Source organism: Salmo salar, chromosome ssa19, assembly GCF_905237065.1.
Source record: "Salmo salar chromosome ssa19, Ssal_v3.1, whole genome shotgun sequence".
Taxonomy (NCBI): domain Eukaryota; kingdom Metazoa; phylum Chordata; class Actinopteri; order Salmoniformes; family Salmonidae; genus Salmo; species Salmo salar.
Window position 1 is genome coordinate 17122487 of NC_059460.1, and position 22107 is coordinate 17144593.

Below are 22107 nucleotides of genomic sequence, written 5' to 3' on the forward strand. Positions count from 1 at the left end.
GCTTATGACCTGTATCTGACAGTCACAATGATGATGACTGCATTCTTTGCCCTAGAAACGAAATCATTGTATAACAAAACAATGAAATATAACCTTAGAAGATTTTTTTTTATTACATCTCAACAAAAACTATTTTAAACCATGTCAGCTAAGGTAAAGGTTAATAAAACATTAAACAGTAATGCTCTGACAAGGTTCTACAATGTGTAAAAGGAATCAAATGCTTCTTTCATGACATATTACGATTGACAGTCAGCTACGAGTGCTGGCACACTGCACCGTGCACACACCGACTCTCACCAATTAATCTGACCATTGAGGTGAATCAAATGCTACAATGACATACTGAAGAGCAAACAGCTAGGTAGGCCACATCAAGTTTACATCCCAAATGGAACCCTATTCTCTATTTAGTGCACTACTTTTGACCTACCCCATAGGGCTCTGGCCAAATGTAGTGCACTATATAGGGCTCCCAAGCGGCGCCGCGGTCTAAGGCACTGCATCTCAGTGCTAGAGGTGTCACTACAGACCCTGGTTTGATCCCGGGCCGTATCACAACCGGCCATGATCGGGAGTCCCATAGGGCGGCGCACAATTGGCCCAGCGCCGTCTGGGTTAGGTGAGGGTTTGGCCGAGGTCGGCCATCGTTGAAAATAATATTGTTTTCTTAACTGACTTGCCTAGTTAAATAAAGGTTAAATAAAAACATTCTAAGTATAGGGAGTAGGGTTCCATTTGGGATGCAGCTCTATTAGTGTCCAGTTGAGTTACACCCTGCACCACCTCACTCTATTTCCAGACTCTGTATATGTCTGAAGCCCTCAGAGGCCTTGAAATAGAGTGACAATCTATCTCCATAAATACAGATTCCAATTGTGTCAGATTCCAACTGTGGATGGGCCAAAGCCCATACTTCATATCTGAGGGGAAGTATATCCTCCAGACCTGGGTTCAAATTCTATTCTAAATCAAATTTTGAATAGCCTGCCTGAAATACCAGAGGGACAAGGTTTGAAGTTTTGGGACTATTCTGTTGGTTCCATTAAGCCAGGCAAGCTCAATAAAGCACAGAAAGTATTTGAAATTATTTTGAATATTATTTGATGCCAGGTCTGGTATATCATTCCCTACTGAAGAACCTGGCCTGGAGGAGTAGCACCTTACAGGGTCATTGTCTTTTAACTCGACCTGACCACCTGACTTTGTGTCCATCCAAATACGACTCCATCCGCAGGCTGTATGCACATGTCCACCTTGACCCCAGAGCTAAGAGCTAGGCTCTACAGTAATCTTTGACCTTTGACCTAGCTGGGGGCAGGGCCAGGACAGGTCAAGGCCTGTCTTTGTTTACTGACAGTGATAGGGGATCTAACATAGACAGAGAGAACAGGTGGGCAGAACAGTTATAGCTTTTTACGAAAGGTTTTACTGAAGGACACTCGGCTATAATGATAGGCACTAAGGCAGTGAGTCCCTGGCAGTAAGACAGTATCCACGACTGGATTATCTTGTCTCTGCGTCATCCTTAAAGAATATACATTATACAGTTTATGCCAACGCACTGATGGTATAATAACACCATAACTATGTGCATTTATCACATGGTCAGATAGAAATGACAGATACGTATTTCATGTAATTATCCTGGCGTGAAAGCGTAGTCTGAATGTCAGAATGAACTTCAGTCTTACAGCACACTGTGGTCCTATAGGATTTCATTTCTCCAACAGTTGCTGCTGTATTAGCCACATAAGAATCTGTCACCACATCCCACAGAGGCAGGTGGTTTTGATCCTGACATTCTCACCAGCGTTTGGGAGTAGTGAACTACATCTAGTTCAACTAGTAATGTAACTACCTTTTGCAGTAGCTTGGTGGTAGTTGAACTACATTCACATCTTGGCAGTGTTTTATTGTGTTACATTTTATCCATGTAGGGGTGTAGCTAACTATTGAAGTAGGCAATCATTTCCTTTCTTTTTGGCATCAGACCTTTCTAGTTCTCACTTGAAACATCGTTTTTGTGTTTAATAGGCAAAAATTAAACATTCTGTTAACATCTGACTCCAGAGTGATCTGTTCTAGCAATAGGTAGTCTATGATACTTCATATTTAGATATGATTTATCATGAAGTAGTTTGGATGTAGTGAACTACTTTTTCAAGGTAACTTTAGTTAAGTTAATTCTATTTTTAAGGGTCGCTTTAGTGTAGCATAATGAAGTTATTTCAGTGTGAAGTAATTGTTAACTTCGTAAACTATATTTTCAGAGTAGCTTCCCCAACACTGGTTCTCACGTCTCCATCATGGAAATAAATAAAACCACTCTCCTCAGAGCTGCAGCTCTCTCATCATCTCAGTCCAATCAAACCCACTCAGACCTCTTCTCCTGGCCCTCGCTGGTGTTGGACTGCAAGTCCGAGGCTGTCATCTCTACCAGGGTGTACTGACCCACTCTCCTGGTGCACACCGCTGTTCCTGGAGGGACGCCCGCAGCGGTTGCCGTTGGGGGGCACAGGTCCCGTCGTGGGGGCGGAGGCGGTTTGAGGCGGCTGCGTTTGCTAACCCTGATGGACCTGGGTGTCCCAATGGGCTCTACAGGGCACAGAGCCACCTCGCTCCCCTCTGCCTCGGGGCCCTCCTCCTGGGGTGCAGGGTAGAGGTTGTTCCCATTGGTGTTGGTGCCTGGAGGCCCCGAGGAGAAACTAGAGCCACAGCGAGGGGCAGAGGCGTCCTCAGCCTCCCCCAGATGGGGATAGGCTCCCTGGTCAGCGGTGCTGGACTTACTGGCCCCTCTCTTCCGGAAGGTTATAGGTTCCACCACCAGGTTCTGGGGAAGTAGAGGGATGTTAGCCTCCACGCCTCTGCTCCCCCCGCTGGACGGGAGATAGTACTGCTCCTCCTCGTACATCTTCTCCACCAACATCTTCCTCTTGGTCTTCTGCCTCACCGAGCGCTTGATGGCGCAGATGAGATCAGCCACGTTGAGTAATAACGACAGGGCTCCGGCCCCCTGCATGAAGTTAAGCATGACGGTCTTCTCCGTGGGCCTGGAGATGTAGCAGTCTACCTGAGTGGTGCAGGGAGTCTGCTGGCACAGGAACCTCCTGGGGATATAGAACCCAAACAGGTAGTAGTGGGCCACCCCGAACCCGGCCTCCAGCAGTATCCTGAACAGAAGATGGAGGGTGTATGCTCCTGTGAAGCACTGACTCCTGCCATGCTGCGCCTGGAGAGCTGTCTTGGTCAGGGCCGTCTTCCTGAATGACTCCTGCTGGATCCGGTAGAGTGGTTCAGCTCTAACTCTATCTGAGGGGTCAGTAGTGTCGATGGTGAGGCGTGATGTGACTTTATGGATGACGTAGATAATGAAGATGACGTACGGGAGACAGAGAATGAGCAGCTGAACAAGCCAGAAGCGGAACAGAGAGATAGGAGCGAAGATGTCGTAGCAGACGTTAGCACAGCCCGGCTGGATGGTGTTACACACAAAGCGTTCCTGTTCATCTTGGTAGAGGGGGTATCCTGCAAAGAGCAGGACCAGGATCCTTAGTAAAATCATCAGGATCAACCATATCTTCCCTGGAAGACAGTGAAGGTGAAGTAAAGAATGTCAGAGTTTATCACAACCACTCACACTTGCTATTTATTTTGCAATAAATACTAAAGATATGTTGAAATCACATAGTTTAATTTAATTTCATATTGCAGGACTGGTAAAGTCTTAAATTATTTTTTAACTGCTAATAAATGTGTTTATAAGTTTACCAAGAAAATATATCTTGCCTGTACATTTTCATCAAAATTGTTAGGTATTTTGGGGAATATCAATATATTCTAAATGGAAAAAATCCCAAAACATAAAACTTTAAAACTGAATTTTGTCTGACAGGGAGTTGAGTAAGTAGCACTTATTTTACCTATATGGGTCAAACATTTTTCAATCATTCATACCTAACAGATAGGGGAATGTTCTCCCCTTGTGTTTGAGCTTAGACAGACTGACAGACAAAGGCATTCCGATGATCTACTCTATGAGCCCTTGTCAGATGTCAAATCAAACCAATGGAAGGATATAACTTCCAGAACTGACAGAACTGCATTAAACATACATAATCGTATATGCAAAGCAAACTGATGTTCTCTCTGATATTTTCTGACTGACAATCTCTTACAATGAAAAATCCAGTCTGCATTCCGCTCAGTGAAAGATCCTAAAGATACTCACCTACAAGCGTTATGTTGTGGTTTAGACAGATGAAGACCACCTCGGAAGCGCTCTGTCTGCCCATGTTAGCAGATGATGATGAGGAAGGCCCTCTGAAGCCACGCTGTCCCCCTCCAGGCCTGTCTGAGCCTCTTCTCCTCCTCGATCACCAGGACACTGTCCACCCTAACCCGCCTCCAAACCAGGGCAAAAATCGTTCCACAGGGGCCAGTGACCTCCAGGTGAGCAGATTAACTAGACACTAGAGTCCAGTTCTAACAGATGAATCTCTCTTCTAGAATCTACATCAGCCAGACAGCTCCAGGTGATCAGATAGAACTGGTGGATAGTTTCTTCTAACACAACTGATACAAATCTGAACATCTTCCCAAATTCTTGAGTCTCCAGAGTCCGTGGAGTCGACCGTGCCTGACGTCAGCCCAACGTCAGTCCTGTCTTACCGCTGGTCTCTTCCCAACGTCTGTCCTGTCCCAGCGACCACTGTCCTCAGACAACAGAACAGGAGATGGGAGTGAGCCCCATTGTAAGGGTTATTCTTACCCACCCGTTAAGAGAGGCATGTCGACCATCCTGGCATTGCTGAGATATTTTGGTGGCTGGCTGGGTGTCCTTCCAGGAGAATAACAAGCTGCAGGATTACTCATTAAATTTCTGTATTAAGTTCTCAAGCACAATGGAAAGCATTTCAAAGCTAGTCTCAATGTATATCCCTGCCAAGGACATAGAGGGTCCATGTGGCATCTTCTTCACATTGTCATGTTGGCTGGATACCATGGTGAATGATGACTTGTGTTGAATAGGGATAATTCATGGCAAGTTTTAAAATGGCTTTTGTGCGAGACTTGTAAAAAAATCAATATAATATAATAAACAAAATGATAGACGAAAAGCAAGGATGAAAGCTTTAACTGTTGCCATGGGAAAGAAGGCCCACATTGGTATTCCCTGGTATTGTGGCCTTGCTGTCATAAATCCTTTCATCCTCTCAGAGAAGGACATCTTTACTGGACACATGGCATGGGGTACAGACTAGGCTTGTCCCATTAATGACTGGAGATTTATGCTGATTAGTATTGGCAGATGCCAGGCAATAAGCAGTCATAAAGTGTTCTAGTTATTATCATGTACTTCTGTGGAAAAGTGTTCCATGTGTGGAGGATGCTTTGTGGGGATTAAGTTACGGGCTGTGGTGAATACCCAGGGGTATTTAGGTTGAGCGTGGGGGGCCATTGCATGTGTGTCTGTATGTGTGTTTGAGGACTGCAGTGGATTTGCTGTAAATGTCTATAAAACATGGGTAATTACTTATTTTAAAAGGTTGGGAAACAGGTTAGCACGTTGCTATTTGAATGGTTCCATTCAATCAACAAACATGCACGTTAGGGATACACAATGGTCATACTAAAAGAAATGGACCAAAGGAATACATTGACTTCGAGGTGGGCATTACCAGTCAGTTGAACAGACTGTATTGCTTTGGTCCTTGTTTAACCTCATTGGCTTGATATAAATGTAGGATTTCTAACTGATTATCATCTCTCCCTCAGCTTTGTAAACTTATTAATATCATACCCACACATCACTTGAACCAATATTTCATCAAATGAAGCTTTTCCCTGTGTAACATATTAGTACTCCTGGCTCGTTGTGCACAGAGATGGTCCTGCAGGTGTGTGTTTATAAGAGATGTGGCAGCATGTTATTCATTAGCCTACAGCTCTCCTTCAGTAAATGTCACGGAAGAGAATCAATTGACTAGCGCAGCAATTACCACTCAGTATTTGACATGTAAATCTGGGCTAATATGGGGGATTATACACGGTCCTTAGTGACAATATGGCTGTAAACAGTGAGCTTTTCTGGCTTTTAAATCTTTGTTTCTTAGGGGGGAAAAAAACCTGCATACTGATCACAACATAGGCTACATTAGCAGAATAATAGAAACAACTTACTTTCCTTTTGAAAAACTACTTTGATTTTGGTCTGAAGTCATGTGTAGAAAAGTGGTGATCTTTAGAAATAGGCCCTGCTTGAAATCCAGATACTTAACGGTGTGAGTGACCATCTTTGAATGGCATAATAGGGCAAAACATTGACGGAGGATAGTCTAGCAGCTAACTAATTCAATTGTACATTCTTATTTCTCATTCAAACAGTCTCTCTTTCACTGACACTGACCCAGTCCTTTACATTGGGACGACATGACATAATCGTTGCCTCTCCTCCAGGAGTGCTCAATCAGAGACACCGATAGATGTGCTAAGTAGACCTGACCACTACAGAACCAAAGCAAGGTTCATATTCAAATGGGTGACACTGTAGTATACACTTGACTTGGAGACGCGTACAGCATAAACAGGAGTACACCCATTGAAAATGTAATTGATACCGTTCAGGTACAGCAAAAAACATCTACATCATTTATGTATAAAAGATGATATAAACACAGGGACTGACATATGCATATAAAGACTTTATGAATGCTACATTATCACGCCCAAGTAAAGTGACACCATGGTATTTTTATTGCAAGGTTTAAACGTTTATTTATTGTGCAGGTTTCTAAACATTGCTTCTGAACTGGGCACATCAGTTAAACTAAAATCATAGTTAGAACAGTCCATACAGGAAGAGAGACCGCGGCTTATTCAGACTCCAGTCCCTTAGGGTTGTTGGTCCTGGGATCACTTCTTAGAATGTAGGCTACAATTAACTAAGAGATTAGTACTCAAAAAGATACAGATTAACCACATTGGGCAAACTGAGAACAGGAACAAACAACATAAACAGCAATAAAATCCTGGAAATAAACTATAAAACAAAACATATAAACAGAGTTCACACAAATACAGCAGTTCCTTTCATTAGCACAGGAAATCATTGACAACTGAGAGTTGCATTGGTAAATCCTAACATTGTCATAGAAGAGATAGAAAGAGAAAAGGTAGAAGAAGTAAAAACTCTATGCAGAGGTAGAGTCTAGTGCACACGACTATCACCCCAGTCACTAGCCTAGGTTATACCACAGGCTCGGGCCCATAGAGCATGATGAGTTCATTTTCATTTCTAGAAATCAACATCAGACTGTATGCACACACACATACATACAATAAATAAGATATACAATCTTAAAAATACTGTCTCCTCACGACAACACCTGTTTCTTTTCGCCCCAAGACATTTGCACTTCAGTCGCTCACAGTCACAGCTCCATAGAACGCAACAGTTTCGTTTCAGAGTCCCCACATCATTCCAACAGTTCTGTTTCAGAGTCCCCACATCATTCCAACAGTTCCGTTTCAGAGTCCCCACATCATTCCAACAGTTCCGTTTCAGAGTCCCCACATCATTCCAACAGTTCCGTTTCAGAGTCCCCACATCATTCCAACTGTTCCGTTTCAGAGTCCCCACATCATTCCAACAGTTCCGTTTCAGAGTCCCCACATCATTCCAACAGTTCCGTTTCAGAGTCCCCACATCATTCCAACTGTTCCGTTTCCAAGGCCATACCATTCCAACAGTTCCACTTCAGAGTCCTTATACCATTCCGATCACGTGCAAAGGGGATCTATTATATCACAGCAATACATATTCAAAGGCTAATCCTTCATTGTCTGATACTTTGGTACAACTCCATCCCTTTTTACATATGAAAGTGAAACATCTGGCAGATAGTTGGTTCTGATGAATGGTTTGAATGAATGCTGATTGGTATTCACGGAATGCTATCAAATAAAACTATGAAAAATACAACTGTAGAGACCCTTGATAAGGAATTGCTTTTATCTTTTCAATAGTTAAGATTGCTTAAGAGTGGGGAAACACCGTGAACTCAACAACTTTAAACTAAAACAGAATCAAGAACAAGAGGAATGTTTCACTTACATACCTGGTTTTGCAACAGGGATATCATAAAACCATGTAACACTGAAAACATAACTCATATGGTCACAGAAAATGTATGCATGATAAGATGAGAGAGTCGAACAGAACGGTCTCAATTCAATGTTTGAGTGTGAAAAACTCATGAACCCATCATTCACTGTGGTTTATCTGAGCTATGCAAACTTGATATGAAAAACTAGATCCTGACAAAGATTCAAATTCCTTCCAAAGGTTTTACTATCTAGATTCTAGATGAAATAATACCAGCTTCCATATATCCCATAGTTCTAAACTCTCCTCATATCTGGTATAATAAGACATTGCAATTTTTTTATATGTAAACACTGATCAGATATTTATAAATATTTCACCCCAATTCTCCATGTTTGAAAGTTAATGTGCTCTTTGTCTGCACACTGATATCTTATATACACTGTACAAAATCAATTAATTTGCTAAATAATTATATTTGATTTATTCTTAATGGTTTTGTGAACAGTGTTTGTTAATCAATAAACGTCCTTTTGTTCTAATATACTGTAGTACATTTTTAGAAATACATTTCCAATATATTGAAGAATCATCATGCAAATTGGTTTTCTGAAATTATGTTTAGCTGTTTCTTTAGAGTTGGAAGATCAGTAATTTAAAAATGAAACATTCAAGAAAAAAACTCTACCCCCGTTGCACTTTAAAAATGAAAGAGGAAGGTCTCCATGTTACACTAGCATGTTACACTAGCACGTTACACTAGCACGTTACACTAGCACGTTACACTAGCATGTTACAGGCACCACAGGTCAGAACAATGGCAGTGAATCCACTATATGGATGTTCAAAACTCACCATCTTGTCTTAGTTATTTCCTGTTCTTGGAAGATGTTTTTCTCATTTCTATTCGAGTGCTTGTCATTCAAACTCATCCCTGTACGTCATTCGAGACCTAGCATGAAACAAAGTAGTACATGAATACTGCTTGGCGTGAGCGAAATGTTCACTGGAATGTTTCACTGTGGTAGTATCCCAAATGGCACCCTATGGGCCCTGGTCAAAAGTAGTGCACTATATAGTGAAAAGGGTGCCATTTGGGGACGCAACCTGTATCATTTTGGCCACGAGGAAGAGAGAGATAGAACTAATGTGTGAAATAGTTTTAGATAATCATCACTCAGTGGCAAATTGGTATAGCTAGAGATAGAACGGAATGCAATTAAAGATAAAGATAATTTTGTTCACCTTCAACTGAACTTCATTTATCAGTCTTATCGCCCTAATTAAGTTATTCTTCAAAAGTCTGTCTTCCTCTACTGTATATCTCTCACTTCACTTTCCCGCTCTTGGTGTCTTTATGTAAATGTAAATACAAAACAGTTGCCATTTTAAACTCAAACACAGGTGCAGTTTGTTGATCGTTACAGAGAAAGAAACCCTTGAGGTTTTGGCAGTTTGATTTCATTGCAACCAAACACAGTAAGAATAACACTTGATGAGCTCTTGACTGCCTCCAAGGAAAGTAGAGACATTTCTATATTTCAGGAATGTGTACAAATTAGGTTTGCCTGTTACCTGGGAAAAAAACCATTGTGCTTTAGAGAGGAATTTGCTGAAATCCTTGAAAATCATAGGAATGTACAGTATACCCGAGCGATTTCTCCTCTATACAAGACAGTCAACCTTTAAAATGGCTATTGGAATGCTGTTGTTTGCATTTAAGGGTTATTATTCTAGGATTTTTCAAATCTTTCCACTGTCTCTTGATCTTTCCAATGTTCTTTTAATCTTTTTCCATCTGGCCACTGCTCTTCTGCCATTGGTCACCAAGTCACCTGTAGGACTCAAGTTCAACTGCAGACAACCAGAGGGACATCTTGTATGTACAGTACACAAGTGGACCATCAGAGCAACAATAACACTTATTATCCACAAAAGTGCCAGCAGGTCGTTTCTGTGTGAAACAAACCACACAGACGCAACTGGACAACTGAGTTCTGAGTCTAAGTTCTCCTGCCCTAACCCTTGACCTCCCAGGCCAGGCAGCCATGTCATGTCTCCGTCATGGTGGATGCGCTGTCCTCCTCCTGGTGGTGAAGGACGCTGTTAGGATATGATGGCCGGATTCCACCTCACCACCGTCAGATTGTCTGCACTCACAGACCTCTTCTTGGCCGCTTTCTTCAAGTCTTTATACTTGTCATCACACAACCTGGAGATGGCCTGAGACATGGACAAATGCACAATAAGACATAGAATAATATAAAACATAATTAACTTTATGTTTATGTACACAGAGCTACATAAACTACACTGGAAGCCTAATATCAAAAATGTAGGGATATTCATAATTTTGCTCTCAAACAGAGCAAGATCACTTATCATTACCTTTGGTGGCATTTCTTGAACAAGTTAGATCAATAGTGAATACTATCCGAAACTCTGCCTGTTTCCCTGTCTAGTGATCAGTGTACCAGCAGACAAGCAGTACTATTACAGCTCCACTGACAAGAGAACAGAGAACGACACGACGCCTCAACCAGCATCAATACCACAAGGGCTCATTTCAGACCTTAATTGCTCAGCGGAGAGGCAGGGGGACGAGGGGAAGAGGGGACGGGGAGGAAGGAGGTATGAGGAGGAAGAGCGGATGGGAGAGAAGGGGTCGCTGGTGCTGCTGGGGAGATAATTACATGGCAACGAATGCCGCCTCACGTCCTCCGTCACAGACACAAAACGAACGCAGAGAACACACCACCACCTCTGTCAAATGCACACTGTGCTCACTGCCCACTAATTAGCAGGCTATATCTAGCCATTGTGTTTGTGCATCCTCCAGCCATGTTTTACAGAGTTAATATCTTGATGAAAGGGGAAGGAGAAAAGCTCCCTCTGAATGATAAGAAAGAAATTGTGCATGCTGTTTTCAAAGAGGCTACAATTAGTTGGTGATGACAGTAGTAGCAGTGGTAGTAGTGTCTATAAACAAGTAGCAATGTGTAGGTCCTTTGAATGCTGGATGTCAACGAAAATAAGATCACCATCCTCGCAGCTGATGGGATTGTGGAGAAGCAGCGACTGTAGGCGTCACTGCTACTCACCTCTAGTTTCTGAGCCTTGTCCCTGCTCAGTGGCTCCAGCGGGAAGCTGAGGTTGTTGGCCTCGGCCATGGAGCGCAGGTCAAAGTAGTACTTAGCGTAAACACTCGACGGAACGTTGATGTTGAACTGCAGCAGCTCCAGAAACTGACGCTCCAGCTCATTCCTTCATAGGGACAGAGAGGGACAGAGAGAGACAGAAAGGGACAGAGAGGGACAGAGAGGGACAGAGAGGGACAGAGAGAGACAGAGAGAGACAGAGAGAGACAGAGAGGGACAGAGAGGGACAGAGAGGGACAGAGAGAGACAGAGAGAGACAGAGAGAGACAGAACGAAAGAGAAAGAAAAATGATCACCAGTCAGTGTCTTGAGCTGATCTTTAAGAAGAACTGAACAACTGAAAAAGAAACGTCACCAACTATCTTATGTGCTAAGCTTTTAGAATTATACAAAATGACATAGACTCTATGGTATCCAGTCATTAACTGTGGTTGCAGCTTAGCTTTGATTCGTTTCAGTTGACTGTTTCCCCTGACCGACGGTTTCTCTGACATTCTTTAGACAGCCTAATTGGTCGGTCTGTGTCTCTGTAGCAAAGCCCCGGTCTTTGATTCACAAGGTTAAAGACGTCTGCTACACCAAGCATCAGACTTTTCTCACCACCTACATAGATATTCTAATTCATGCAGCAACAGACGAGCTAAATTTAGCCAGCCGTGGAGCGGTGGAGGCTCTGCCTAATAAAACTCCTCTCCTCCTCCTCAGAGAGAGAGAGAGAGACAAAAGAGAAAGAATTTCATGCATTGGTTTTTGGTTCAGGGCTATGTTCTATGAGCCCACTGAGAGGGGGTCATGACAACAAGCAGTCTTAAAACTAAGTGTGCTCAGGATGGGTCAGGAGGTTTACTGGTGGCTACACATTCAAGGTGTCAGATAACGTCTCTAAATAATCCACATCAATTCTCCTTGTCTCTTTGTGATTCATTTTGGGTAAGGAGGTCGAAGCCCCAGTGGCCTGTGGCCTTAGTTAACTATTGTCTAACAGGCTATGAGACTTCAGACTGTACCCATGCCGCAGATACCGCCTGTCTGAAAACACCCCAGCCCCAACCATAGCTCAAGACCCCAGTCCCAGGCCCAGCCCCAGACTCTGCCCCAGCCCTAACCTCAGCTCAAGACCCAGCTCAAGCTCTAGCCTCTACCCTAACCCCAGCCTCAGCTCCAGCCCCTGCCCTAGCCCCAGTCTCAGGTCCAGCCCCTGTCGCAGCCCTATACCCAAGCCCCAGCCCTGGGCACCAGACTGGGGGAAGCAGACATGATTCCAAAACACCGGACTGTCCCAACACTGACTAAACCACCACTGACCCCATATCAAGGTTATTCTGAGTTCAGACGCAAAATGTCCCCGACTGTTCCCAGCACTGAGTGGTTGGCAGTAGAGCATGAGATTAGGGATGTGTATTTGACATCATTTTAACTGTTCGCATGATTATTTCGCATGATTATAAAATACATCTGAAAGTATTCATACCCCTTGACTTACTCCACGTGTGTGTGTGTGTGTGTGTGTGTGTGTGTGTGTGTGTGTGTGTGTGTGTGTGTGTGTGTGTATGTAGATATATACACACACAGTTGAAGTCGGAAGTTTACATACACTTAGGTTGAAGTAATCAAAACTAATTTTCCAACCACTCCACACATTTCTTGTTAACAAACTATAGTTTTGGCAAGTTGGTTAGGACATCTACTTTGTGCATGACACAAGTAATTTTTCCAACCATTGTTTACAGACAGATTATTTCACTTATAATTCACTGTATCACAATTCCAGTAGTACTGAAGTTTACATACACTAAGTTGACTGTGCCTTTAAACAGCTTGGAAAATTCCAGAAAATTATGTCATGGCTTTAGAAGCTTCTGATAGGCTAATTGACAAACTTTGAGTCAATTGGTGGTGTACCTGTGGATTAATTTCATGGCCTACCTTCAAACTCAGTGCCTCTTTGCTTGACATCATGGGAAAATCAAAAGAAATCAGCCCTCAGAAAAAGACCTCAGAAAAAAAATTATAGACCTCAAGTCTGGTTCATTCTTGGGAGCAATTTCCAAAACGCCTGAAGGTACCACGTTCATCTGTACAAACAATAGCATGCAAATATAAACACCATGGGACCACGCAGCCAGCATACCGCTCAGGAAGGAGACGCGTTCTGTCTCCTAGAGATGAACGTACTTTGGTGCGAAAAGTGCAAATCAATCCCAGAACAACAGCAAAGGACCTTGTGAAGAGGGAGAAAACAGGTACAAAAGTATCTATATCCACAGTAAAATGAGTCCTATATCGACATAACCTGCAAGGCCGCTCAGCAAGGAAGAAGCCACTGCTCCAAAACCGCCATAGAAAAGCCAGACTACGGTTTGCAACTGCACATGGGGACAAAGATTGTAATTTTTGGAGAAATGTCCTCTGGTCTGATGAAACATAAATAGAAGTGTTTGGTCATAATGACCATCATTATGTTTGGAGGAAAAAGGGGGAAGCTTGCGAGCCGAAGAACACCATCCCAACCGTGAAGCACGGGGGTGGCAGCATCATGTTGTGGGGGTGCTTTGTTGCAGGAGGGACTGGTGCACTTCACAAAATAGATGGCATCATGAGTGAGGAAAATTGTGTGGATATATTGAAGCAACATCTCAAGGCATCAGTCAGGAAATTAAATCTTGGTCGCAAATGGGTCTTCCAAATGGACAATGACCCCAAACATACTTCCAAAGTTGTGGCAAAATGGCTTAAGGACAACAAAGTCAAGGTATTGGAGTGGCCATCACAAAGCCCTGACCTCAATCCCATAGAAAATTTGTGGGCAGAACTGAAAAAGCGTGTGTGAGCAAGGAGGCCTACAAACCTGACTCCGTTACACCAGCTCTGTCAGGAGGAATGGGCCAAAATTCACCCAACTTATTGTGGGAAGCTTGTGGAAGGCTACCCAAAACGTTTGACCCAAGTTAAACAATTTAAAGGCAATGCTACCAAATACTAACTGACTGTATGTAAACTTCTGACCCACTGGGAATGTGATGAAAGAAATAAAAGCTGAACTAAATCATTCTCTTTGCTATTATTCTGACATTTCACATTCTTAAAATAATGTGGCGATCCTAACTGACCTAAGTTAGGGAATTCTTACTAGGATTAAATGTCAGGAATTGTGAAAAACTGAGTTTAAATGTACTTGGCTAAAGTGTATGTAAACTTCTGACTTCAACTGTATATATATAAGTCAATAAAAAAGCAAGTGCCATTTAAGATGAATTTATTGAAACTGTAATATCAACTGGTTATATTATATCGTGGAACACAATCTTCAAAAAGGCAGGAACATCAGCAGTGGCGCTTGCTTGTAGAAGCCTACGGCTGTGCAATGGCATAGCCTTGTTTTGTTAATTTAGCAGACAAGATGCCCTTATTTCCTGAGCCTTTATCACAGTCAAAAAGCACATATTTTATAGTAAAAAAACAATATGTAATATGACAGAATAAAATATAACAGAATATTTTTACAAACGAAAAAGGTTGCCAGTGCGAAGTGATGGGCTCCATTTGGTGAGTTCAAAGACCAAAAAAAAAACATTGGTGTTATTTTTGATATACAGACATTTGATTTATGCTGAAAAAATAAACACTAGCTTTCAAAAGTTTGGAGTCACTTAGAAATGTCCTTGTTTTTTAAAGAAAAGCACATTTTCTGTCCATTAAAATAACATCAAATTGATCAGAAATACAGTGTAGACATTGTTAATTTTGTAAATGACTATTGTAGCTCGAAACGGCTACAATAGTCCTGTGTTCCAATGGCACGTTGTGTTAGCTTATCCAAGTGTATCATTTTAAAAGGCTAATTGATCATTAGAAAACACTTTTTGGAATTTTGTCAATGGATTAACAATTTCACATTGAACACTGTACGGTGAGGAATTACGGCTACATCTGTCCGGTGAGTAGGCATATACTTAATGATTCTGATGAAAATACGTTCTGTCTTTACCAAACTAATGTTTTGGCGTATTTTCAGTGTAGAACCTGTCTATGTTTAGGGGGGTTATTGCCTAGGCTAAACAATTCTAAATGGTTCTAGCAGTTCACAAAGTAGCTTAAGTAGAAAATAGACGGACACAATTATTCCAAAACTGCAGCTCGTTGTTGGAACACATATTTTCATACTTCGATCAACCAGTACAATTTGAATTGGTGATAAAACTGTCGTCCTTTGGCAAGGAATTTAGCTTGTGTATCACATCAGTTAGATGTGTTGTTGTACACATTTATTTCTGTAGGCCTAACGGGAGCTTGTGTATCCCATCAGTTAGATGTGTTGTAGTACACATTTATTTCTGTAGGCCTAACGGGAGCTTGTGTATCCCATCAGTTAGATGTGTTGTTGTACACATTTATTTCTGTAGGCCTAACGGGAGCTTGTGTGCTCACTCAGCACACCTGTGTAGGGAGAGGGTGGAACGCAACTGAGTGAATGAGACACGGAGTGGAAAGGGAATTTAGGGAGAAGAACAGTGTGATGCTTGGCTTGGTTTCTTTTTAGTTGTGCCCTGCAAATGCACATGTACAAATGGAAAACTAGAGTCAAGGCAAATGAACGAGCATTCCACCAAATAGTTTTACACCATCTCTGGTTACAGATCGAGCTTTGACGTCCGTTTGAGTACTCGATTACTCGTGCCTATCCCTACATGAGATAATGTATAGTGTTATTATGCATGCATGTATCCTACAATAGATGGTCTATACCCTGTCTATTTGCATAAAGACAATTGAAAGTCTGTTGTAAAAAGGAGACACAGTGCAGATTTAACCTGTAGCTTCTGCTGAAAACTGTTAGATGGACAAGCTGGCTGCTGGTTGACCTGGGTTAGTGTGCTTAACGGACTGGGGTCAAACTGTTCCAGACTCACATGTCCTCCACGGTGATGTCTTTGAGGATCTGGCAGTAGTCTACGTTCCACACAGCTTGGTCGTCCCACACCTTGGACGCCAGCAGGATGGCTCCCAGGACGATACGCTTCCAGTTGACTGGGCAGATGTCTATCTCTGCATAAGTTAACAGGCGCTCCAGGTACACCTGGGAGAGAAAAAGATAGATGGAAGAAATAAAGAAATAGATGTCAAAGACAGTCCTCCTTTTAAAGATGTCTGACGTCAAAGACATTCCTCAACTATCCTCTGGTCTGGTGTGTGAGAAACTCCAATAGACTCAATTCAATACATAAATTGGAGCAAAAACAAGAATCATGTTGAATTGTGAATAATTCAAATAACAAATTGACATTTCCCAGATGATGTATGAACAACAATATACAGTACAGTTCTTCCTCATCTAAGATAATTACTTCAGATCCAGATAATTACCCTCTTCTCTGTGTGCCTGAATTGATTCTGGAATTAATGTTCCATTCCAAACTCCTGTGGCATTCCGTCTCCACAAAGCCAAAATAACAGACTATGTCAAAACCTGACGTAATGCAGTTTCTCTGGGCTTTCTCATAAAATAGACATGTCAATCAAAAAACCTTCCCGTTATCGCAGCCACAGTCTCTATTCAGTACGTCAGTGAATAAAAAAAAAAATGCACTGAACTTTTAGGCACAATATATTGGGAGTAGTCTAATTTACAGCAATTTCTTTTATATTCTCTCCATGTATCAAAATGTAATCATTTCCTTGGAGAAATGTGTTTGGTCTGTCTTAAGACATGCTATGTGGTAGGTGGGTGGTGAATCTAGAGGCCTGTACTGTATGTGTCTGACTTGTTAATAGAACACACACTTCCATTATTCCATCCAGCAGTCTCCAAGGACTGTGCTCCGTTTCTCTATTGTCCACAGAATTAATTTCTCGCCTACAGCTTCAGATTCAGCATAGCCATGGATGGCATGGCTATCTATCTGTACATCTAGATTCACCTAAGCCTAGATACACAGCTAGACTTCTACACAAAACAACTTGTTGGAAATGTGTGTGTAGAATTACATACAGCAGAGGTGGTAAAGTATGTGACGCCACATTTTTGGAGCGTTTGCCTTGTGATGCACAGCGGCATCACTGTCATGGCTTCACACAGTGAAGACGGAAACTGTCCAACATGGAAACATTGTGTTGTTAACCACTGGCAGTATGTAAAGTAAAACACCAGTCCACCCACCCACCCACCCTCACCCCTCCAGTGCCCGTATTCATATAGTGTCTCAGAGAATGAATGCTGATTTAGGATCAGTTTTGCATTTTGAACCGTTATGAATAGACAAGCTGGGCCTGATCCTAGATCAGCACTCCGACTCTAAAACACAGGACAACCTCCCCATTTTCTCGAGCTGAAACTGGTCCTGTTCCCTAATCAATTACTGTCGGCATCCATCCCCATTTTCCCTCTAGGGTGTGGGGCCAATGGGAGAGTCAATGGGACAGTCTGTAATCCCAAGTGACAGAGATGACAGGCCAGTGAAGTCATAACCAGACAATGGAGTGTCAGAACACCACAGGAGGACCACACATCTCAGGGCCAGAGAGCCCAGCTCCATCAGACTCGGGCTGCATACCAAATGGCAACCTACTCCTTATGTAGTTCACTGCTTTCAACAAGGGCCTCTCAGCAGTAAACTAAAACAACAGCAGGTGTTATTGAGATGGATGGAGGATGTTTCCAAGCAGAGTGGAGAGGTGTTCTGCTCTACAATGGTTTACAGGGAGTACACAAAACATTAATAGCACCTCCATGACATACTGTACAGAGCCTTTGGAAAGAATTCAGACCCTTTGACTTTTTCAAAATGTTATTATGTTACAGCCTTATTATAAAATGGATTAAATAAATAAAAATCATCAGCAATCTACACACAATACCCATAACGACAAAGCGAAAACAGGTTATAATTTTTTTCCAAATTTGTTACATATAAAAAAACAGAAATACCTTAGATACATAAGTTCAGACCCTTTGCTATGAGACTCAACATTTTGCTCAGGTGCATCCGGTTTCCACTGATCATCCTTGAGATGTTTCTACAACTGTGGTAAATTCAATTGATTGGACATGATTTGGAAAGGTCAGAGCAAAAACCAAGTCATGAGGTTGAAGGAATTGTCCGTAGAGCTCCGAGACAGGATCATATCGAGACACAGATCTGGGGAAGGGTACCAAACGATTTCTGTAGCATTGAAGGTCCCCAAGAACACATTGGCCACCATCATTCTTAAATGGAAGAAGTTTGGAACCAACAAGACTCTTCCTAGTGCCGGCCGCCCAGCCAAACTGAGCAATTAGGGGAGAAGGGTCTTGGTCATGAAGGTGACCAAGAAGCCGATAGTCACTCTGACAGAGCTGTAGAGATGGGAGAACCTTCCAGAAGGACAACCATCTCTGCAGCACTCCACCAAATCAGGCCTTTATGGTAGAGTGACCAGACGGAAGTCACTCCTCAGTAAAAGGCACATGACAGTCCGCTTGGAGTTTGCCAAAAGGCACCTTAAGACTCTCAGACCATGAGAAACAAGATTCTGGTGTTATGAAACCAAGATTGAACTCTTTGGCCTGAATGCGAAGTGTCATGTCTAGAGGAAACCTGGCACCATCCCTACGGTGAAGCATGGTGGTGGTAGCATCATGCTGTGGGGATGTTTTTCAGCGGCAGGGACTGGGAGACTAGTCAGGATCGAGGCAAAGATGAACGGAAGAAAGTACAGAGAGATCCTTGATGAAAACCTGCTCCAGAGTGCTCACGACCTCAGACTTGGGCGAAGGTTTACATTCCAACAGGACCAGGACCCTAAGCACACAGCCAAGACAATGCAGGAGTGGCTTCGGAACAAGTCTCTGAATGTCCTTAAGTGGCCCAGCCAAAGCCCGGACTTAAACCTGTAAATAGCTGTGCAGTAACACTCCCCATCCAACCTGACAGAGCTTGAGAGTATCTGCAGAGAAGAATGGGAGAAACTCCCCAAATGCAAGTGTGCCAAGCTTGTAGCGTCATACCCAAGAAGACTCGAGGCTGTAATCGCTGCCAAAGGTGCTTCAACAAACTACTGAGTAAAGGGTCTGAATACTTATGTAAATGTAATATTTTTTTATATATTTTTTAGAAACTAGCAAAAATACCTAAAAAACAGTTTTTGATTCATCATTATGGGGCATTGTGTGTAGATTGATGAAGAAAACAAACTATTTAATCAATTTTAGAATAAGGCATAACCTAACCTAACAAAATGTGGAAAAAGTCAAGCGGTCTGAATACTTTCCGTAGCCACGGACACGTTATTAATGTTTTGTGTACTTCGTGTAAACCATTGTAGAGCAGAACACCTCTCCACTCTGCTCGGAAACATCCTCCATCCATCTCAATTTTTACTTTTTGTTTTTTTTATTTAACTAGGCAAGTCAGTTAAAACAAATTCTTATTATTTTCAATGACGGCCTGGGAACAGTGGGTTAACTGCCTTGTTCAGGGGCAGAACGACAGATTTTTACCTTGTCAGCTCGGGGATTCGATCTAGCAACCTTTCAGTTACTGGCCCAATGTTCTAACCACTAGGCGACCCTCCACCCCAATAACACCTGCTGTTTTTTGGGGGTTTACTGTTGAGAGGCCCTGGTTGAAAGCAGTGAACTACATAAGAAATAGGTTGCCATTTGGTAGATTTTGGACAAATCCGTTAAGACACCAAACATGATAAAGTGTTAATCATAGGTTTTTAATCAACTCGTGAATGTATTGAATATAGCTATGATCCCCCGGCCATATACTGTATCTTGACATTAACATTTTATGCAGATTATTATAAATAAGTTATAACAAGTCGTCCAGTGTAGGAAATCCTCACTGGTACCATAGTGTTTTGAAAGACCCATGTACTTTAACTTCACCTGAACAAGGACAAGTAGGCCCAAAATGACAGTGATGTACCTCAATTTGCACCCTATTCCATATATAGCCCTATGGGCCCAGGTCAAAAGTAGTCTACTATATAGGGAATATGGTGCCATTTAGTTAAGATGTCATTAAATGGGAGCAACACTCCCTCCTAGTGTTGTGTGGCAGGGTGTGATGACGAAGTCACTCACTAGTGTGACGATAGCACACTCTGCAGTGAGCTGTGCTGCACTGAACAGCGTCCGGACAAAGCGATAGATCTGTTTCTGCTCCGGGTCGTGCTTTTCATAGTCCGCAGGAATCTCAGATTTCTGTAATCAACAGAGGAGCAAAGAGACGGATAATATACTAATGAAACATGGGAACAGCCCAATTCTGACCCAATTCTGACCCAATTCTGAATTGGTCTAAAGACCATTTAGTGTCAAAATAATCAGAATTGGGCTGCCTGTGTAAATGCAGCCTAATACACACGCATATCCATAATGTATTATATAGAACTACAAGAGTCTTACCGTAAGTGGATGAAGCTTTTCATCAAAAATATCTAATACCATTCTCCCATCGATCTCCCTGGAATGACAAAAAAAGACCACGCAGGTCAGTTGCTGAATGACAAGTGACGACAGTAACCAGTCACGAGACCCAAGTATGAAGGCTTGTTCACAAACACACTGTGGCTTTGACTGTTTTGACTGAGGAGAGGAGAGGGACGCTGTTTCGATCCTCTACAAAGTCAGTCAGGCTGTAGACCAATAGGGGAACACAGCCTCAGTGACCTCTCCCACTCTGTTTGAAAGGCACATTGATCCATCTTGCCACAGAACACATCCCACATGGCGCCCTATTCCCTACGTAGTGCACTACTTTTGACAATAGCCCTATGGGCCTTGGTCAAATATAGTACGCTACAAAGGGAAAAGGGTGTCACTTCCGACACACGCTCATAGTACCTAAAGTGCTGGACATCTAAAGACTGGAATTTTGGAACCATGCCAGGGGGGCTATGGGGGTCTGTTCGTGTTATCAAAGGCTGACTTTTATGTGTGACCCTCCCTCACCCATTATTGATGCTGGATGTCCAAATAGAATGTTCTTTCAACACATAGGACTACAGTATAACATGGGCTGTCTCTGCACTAGTACTAGGAGGAGCTGATGCTATTAGCTGAATGTGACAGATCATTCTTTCTTTTACTTTTCTTGGGGGGGGCTCAAAAAAAATCATACAATGTGATTTTCTGGATTTTTGTTTTAGATTCCGTCTCTCACAGTTGAAGTGTATCTATGATAAAAATTACAGACCTCTACATGCTTTGTAAGTAGGAAAACCTGCAAAATCGGCAGTGTATCAAATACTTGTTCTCCCCACTGTACATATTATTATAAAAAAATACAATATTTTTCTTTATTATTTTCCCCTACTCCTAACCCTACCATCCCTTCCCTAATTGGAGTAAACTAATGGACAATAACTCTTCGACTTCTACTTCCAGCTTATACATACTATATCCAGTACACTTTACAGACATAGTATATTTTACAATAGTCTTTTGTTTGTTTTTAGCCCCACCCTGACAGGTCATTCTTACCGGTTCTTTATGTGGTAGTATATCGCCAGGGCTACACTGTAAAGACAAATCGTTACAATGAAGTTACAATTCAATTTGCAATTTAGTCTTTCACAATGATAACTACATACAGAATTCTTACACACATGACAAAGATTAGCATCATAAGTACATTCTGATGGATTCATTGGTTGATTGACTGATTGGTGATTAACCTACCACTTGATGGTGTATTTGAGGTTAGGCTGACTGACGGTGCTGTCATCTAGGAAAATGGTGGAACAGGAGCTGTACTTCCGTCTGACTGGAGCAGCATGGTGCTGCAACACACACACACACATCACACTCCGTTACTGTTATGTCCACGGTCCACACACACACACACACACACA

The 22107-nt window shown here is 42.3% G+C and overlaps 2 protein-coding genes across 9 annotated transcripts in view; both read right to left on the reverse strand.

Moving 5' to 3' along the window:
- Positions 1 to 512: 512 nt before the first annotated feature.
- On the reverse strand, positions 513 to 4733 carry gjd4 (gap junction protein delta 4). The gene is made up of 2 exons (XM_014157469.2): positions 4232 to 4733; positions 513 to 3585 (listed from the first exon to the last, which is right to left on the reverse strand). Exons 1-2 carry the CDS (start codon positions 4293 to 4295, stop codon positions 2369 to 2371), a joined length of 1281 nt encoding a protein of 426 aa, XP_014012944.1. The 5' UTR covers positions 4296 to 4733; the 3' UTR covers positions 513 to 2368.
- Positions 4734 to 6749: 2016 nt separating this feature from the next.
- The window catches only part of ccny (cyclin Y), a 72953-nt gene continuing 57595 nt past the window's right edge, over positions 6750 to 22107 (reverse strand). For 7 of the 8 annotated variants that reach the window (XM_014157364.2, XM_014157365.2, XM_014157363.2 and 4 more), the window contains 7 exons: positions 21935 to 22035; positions 21737 to 21772; positions 20660 to 20717; positions 20336 to 20455; positions 16176 to 16342; positions 11209 to 11371; positions 6750 to 10330 (listed from right to left, as the gene is read on the reverse strand). In XM_014157364.2, coding sequence (XP_014012839.1) covers positions 10214 to 10330; positions 11209 to 11371; positions 16176 to 16342; positions 20336 to 20455; positions 20660 to 20717; positions 21737 to 21772; positions 21935 to 22035 — 762 coding nt within the window. In that variant the 3' untranslated portion in view covers positions 6750 to 10213. 8 annotated transcript variants of the gene reach the window in all.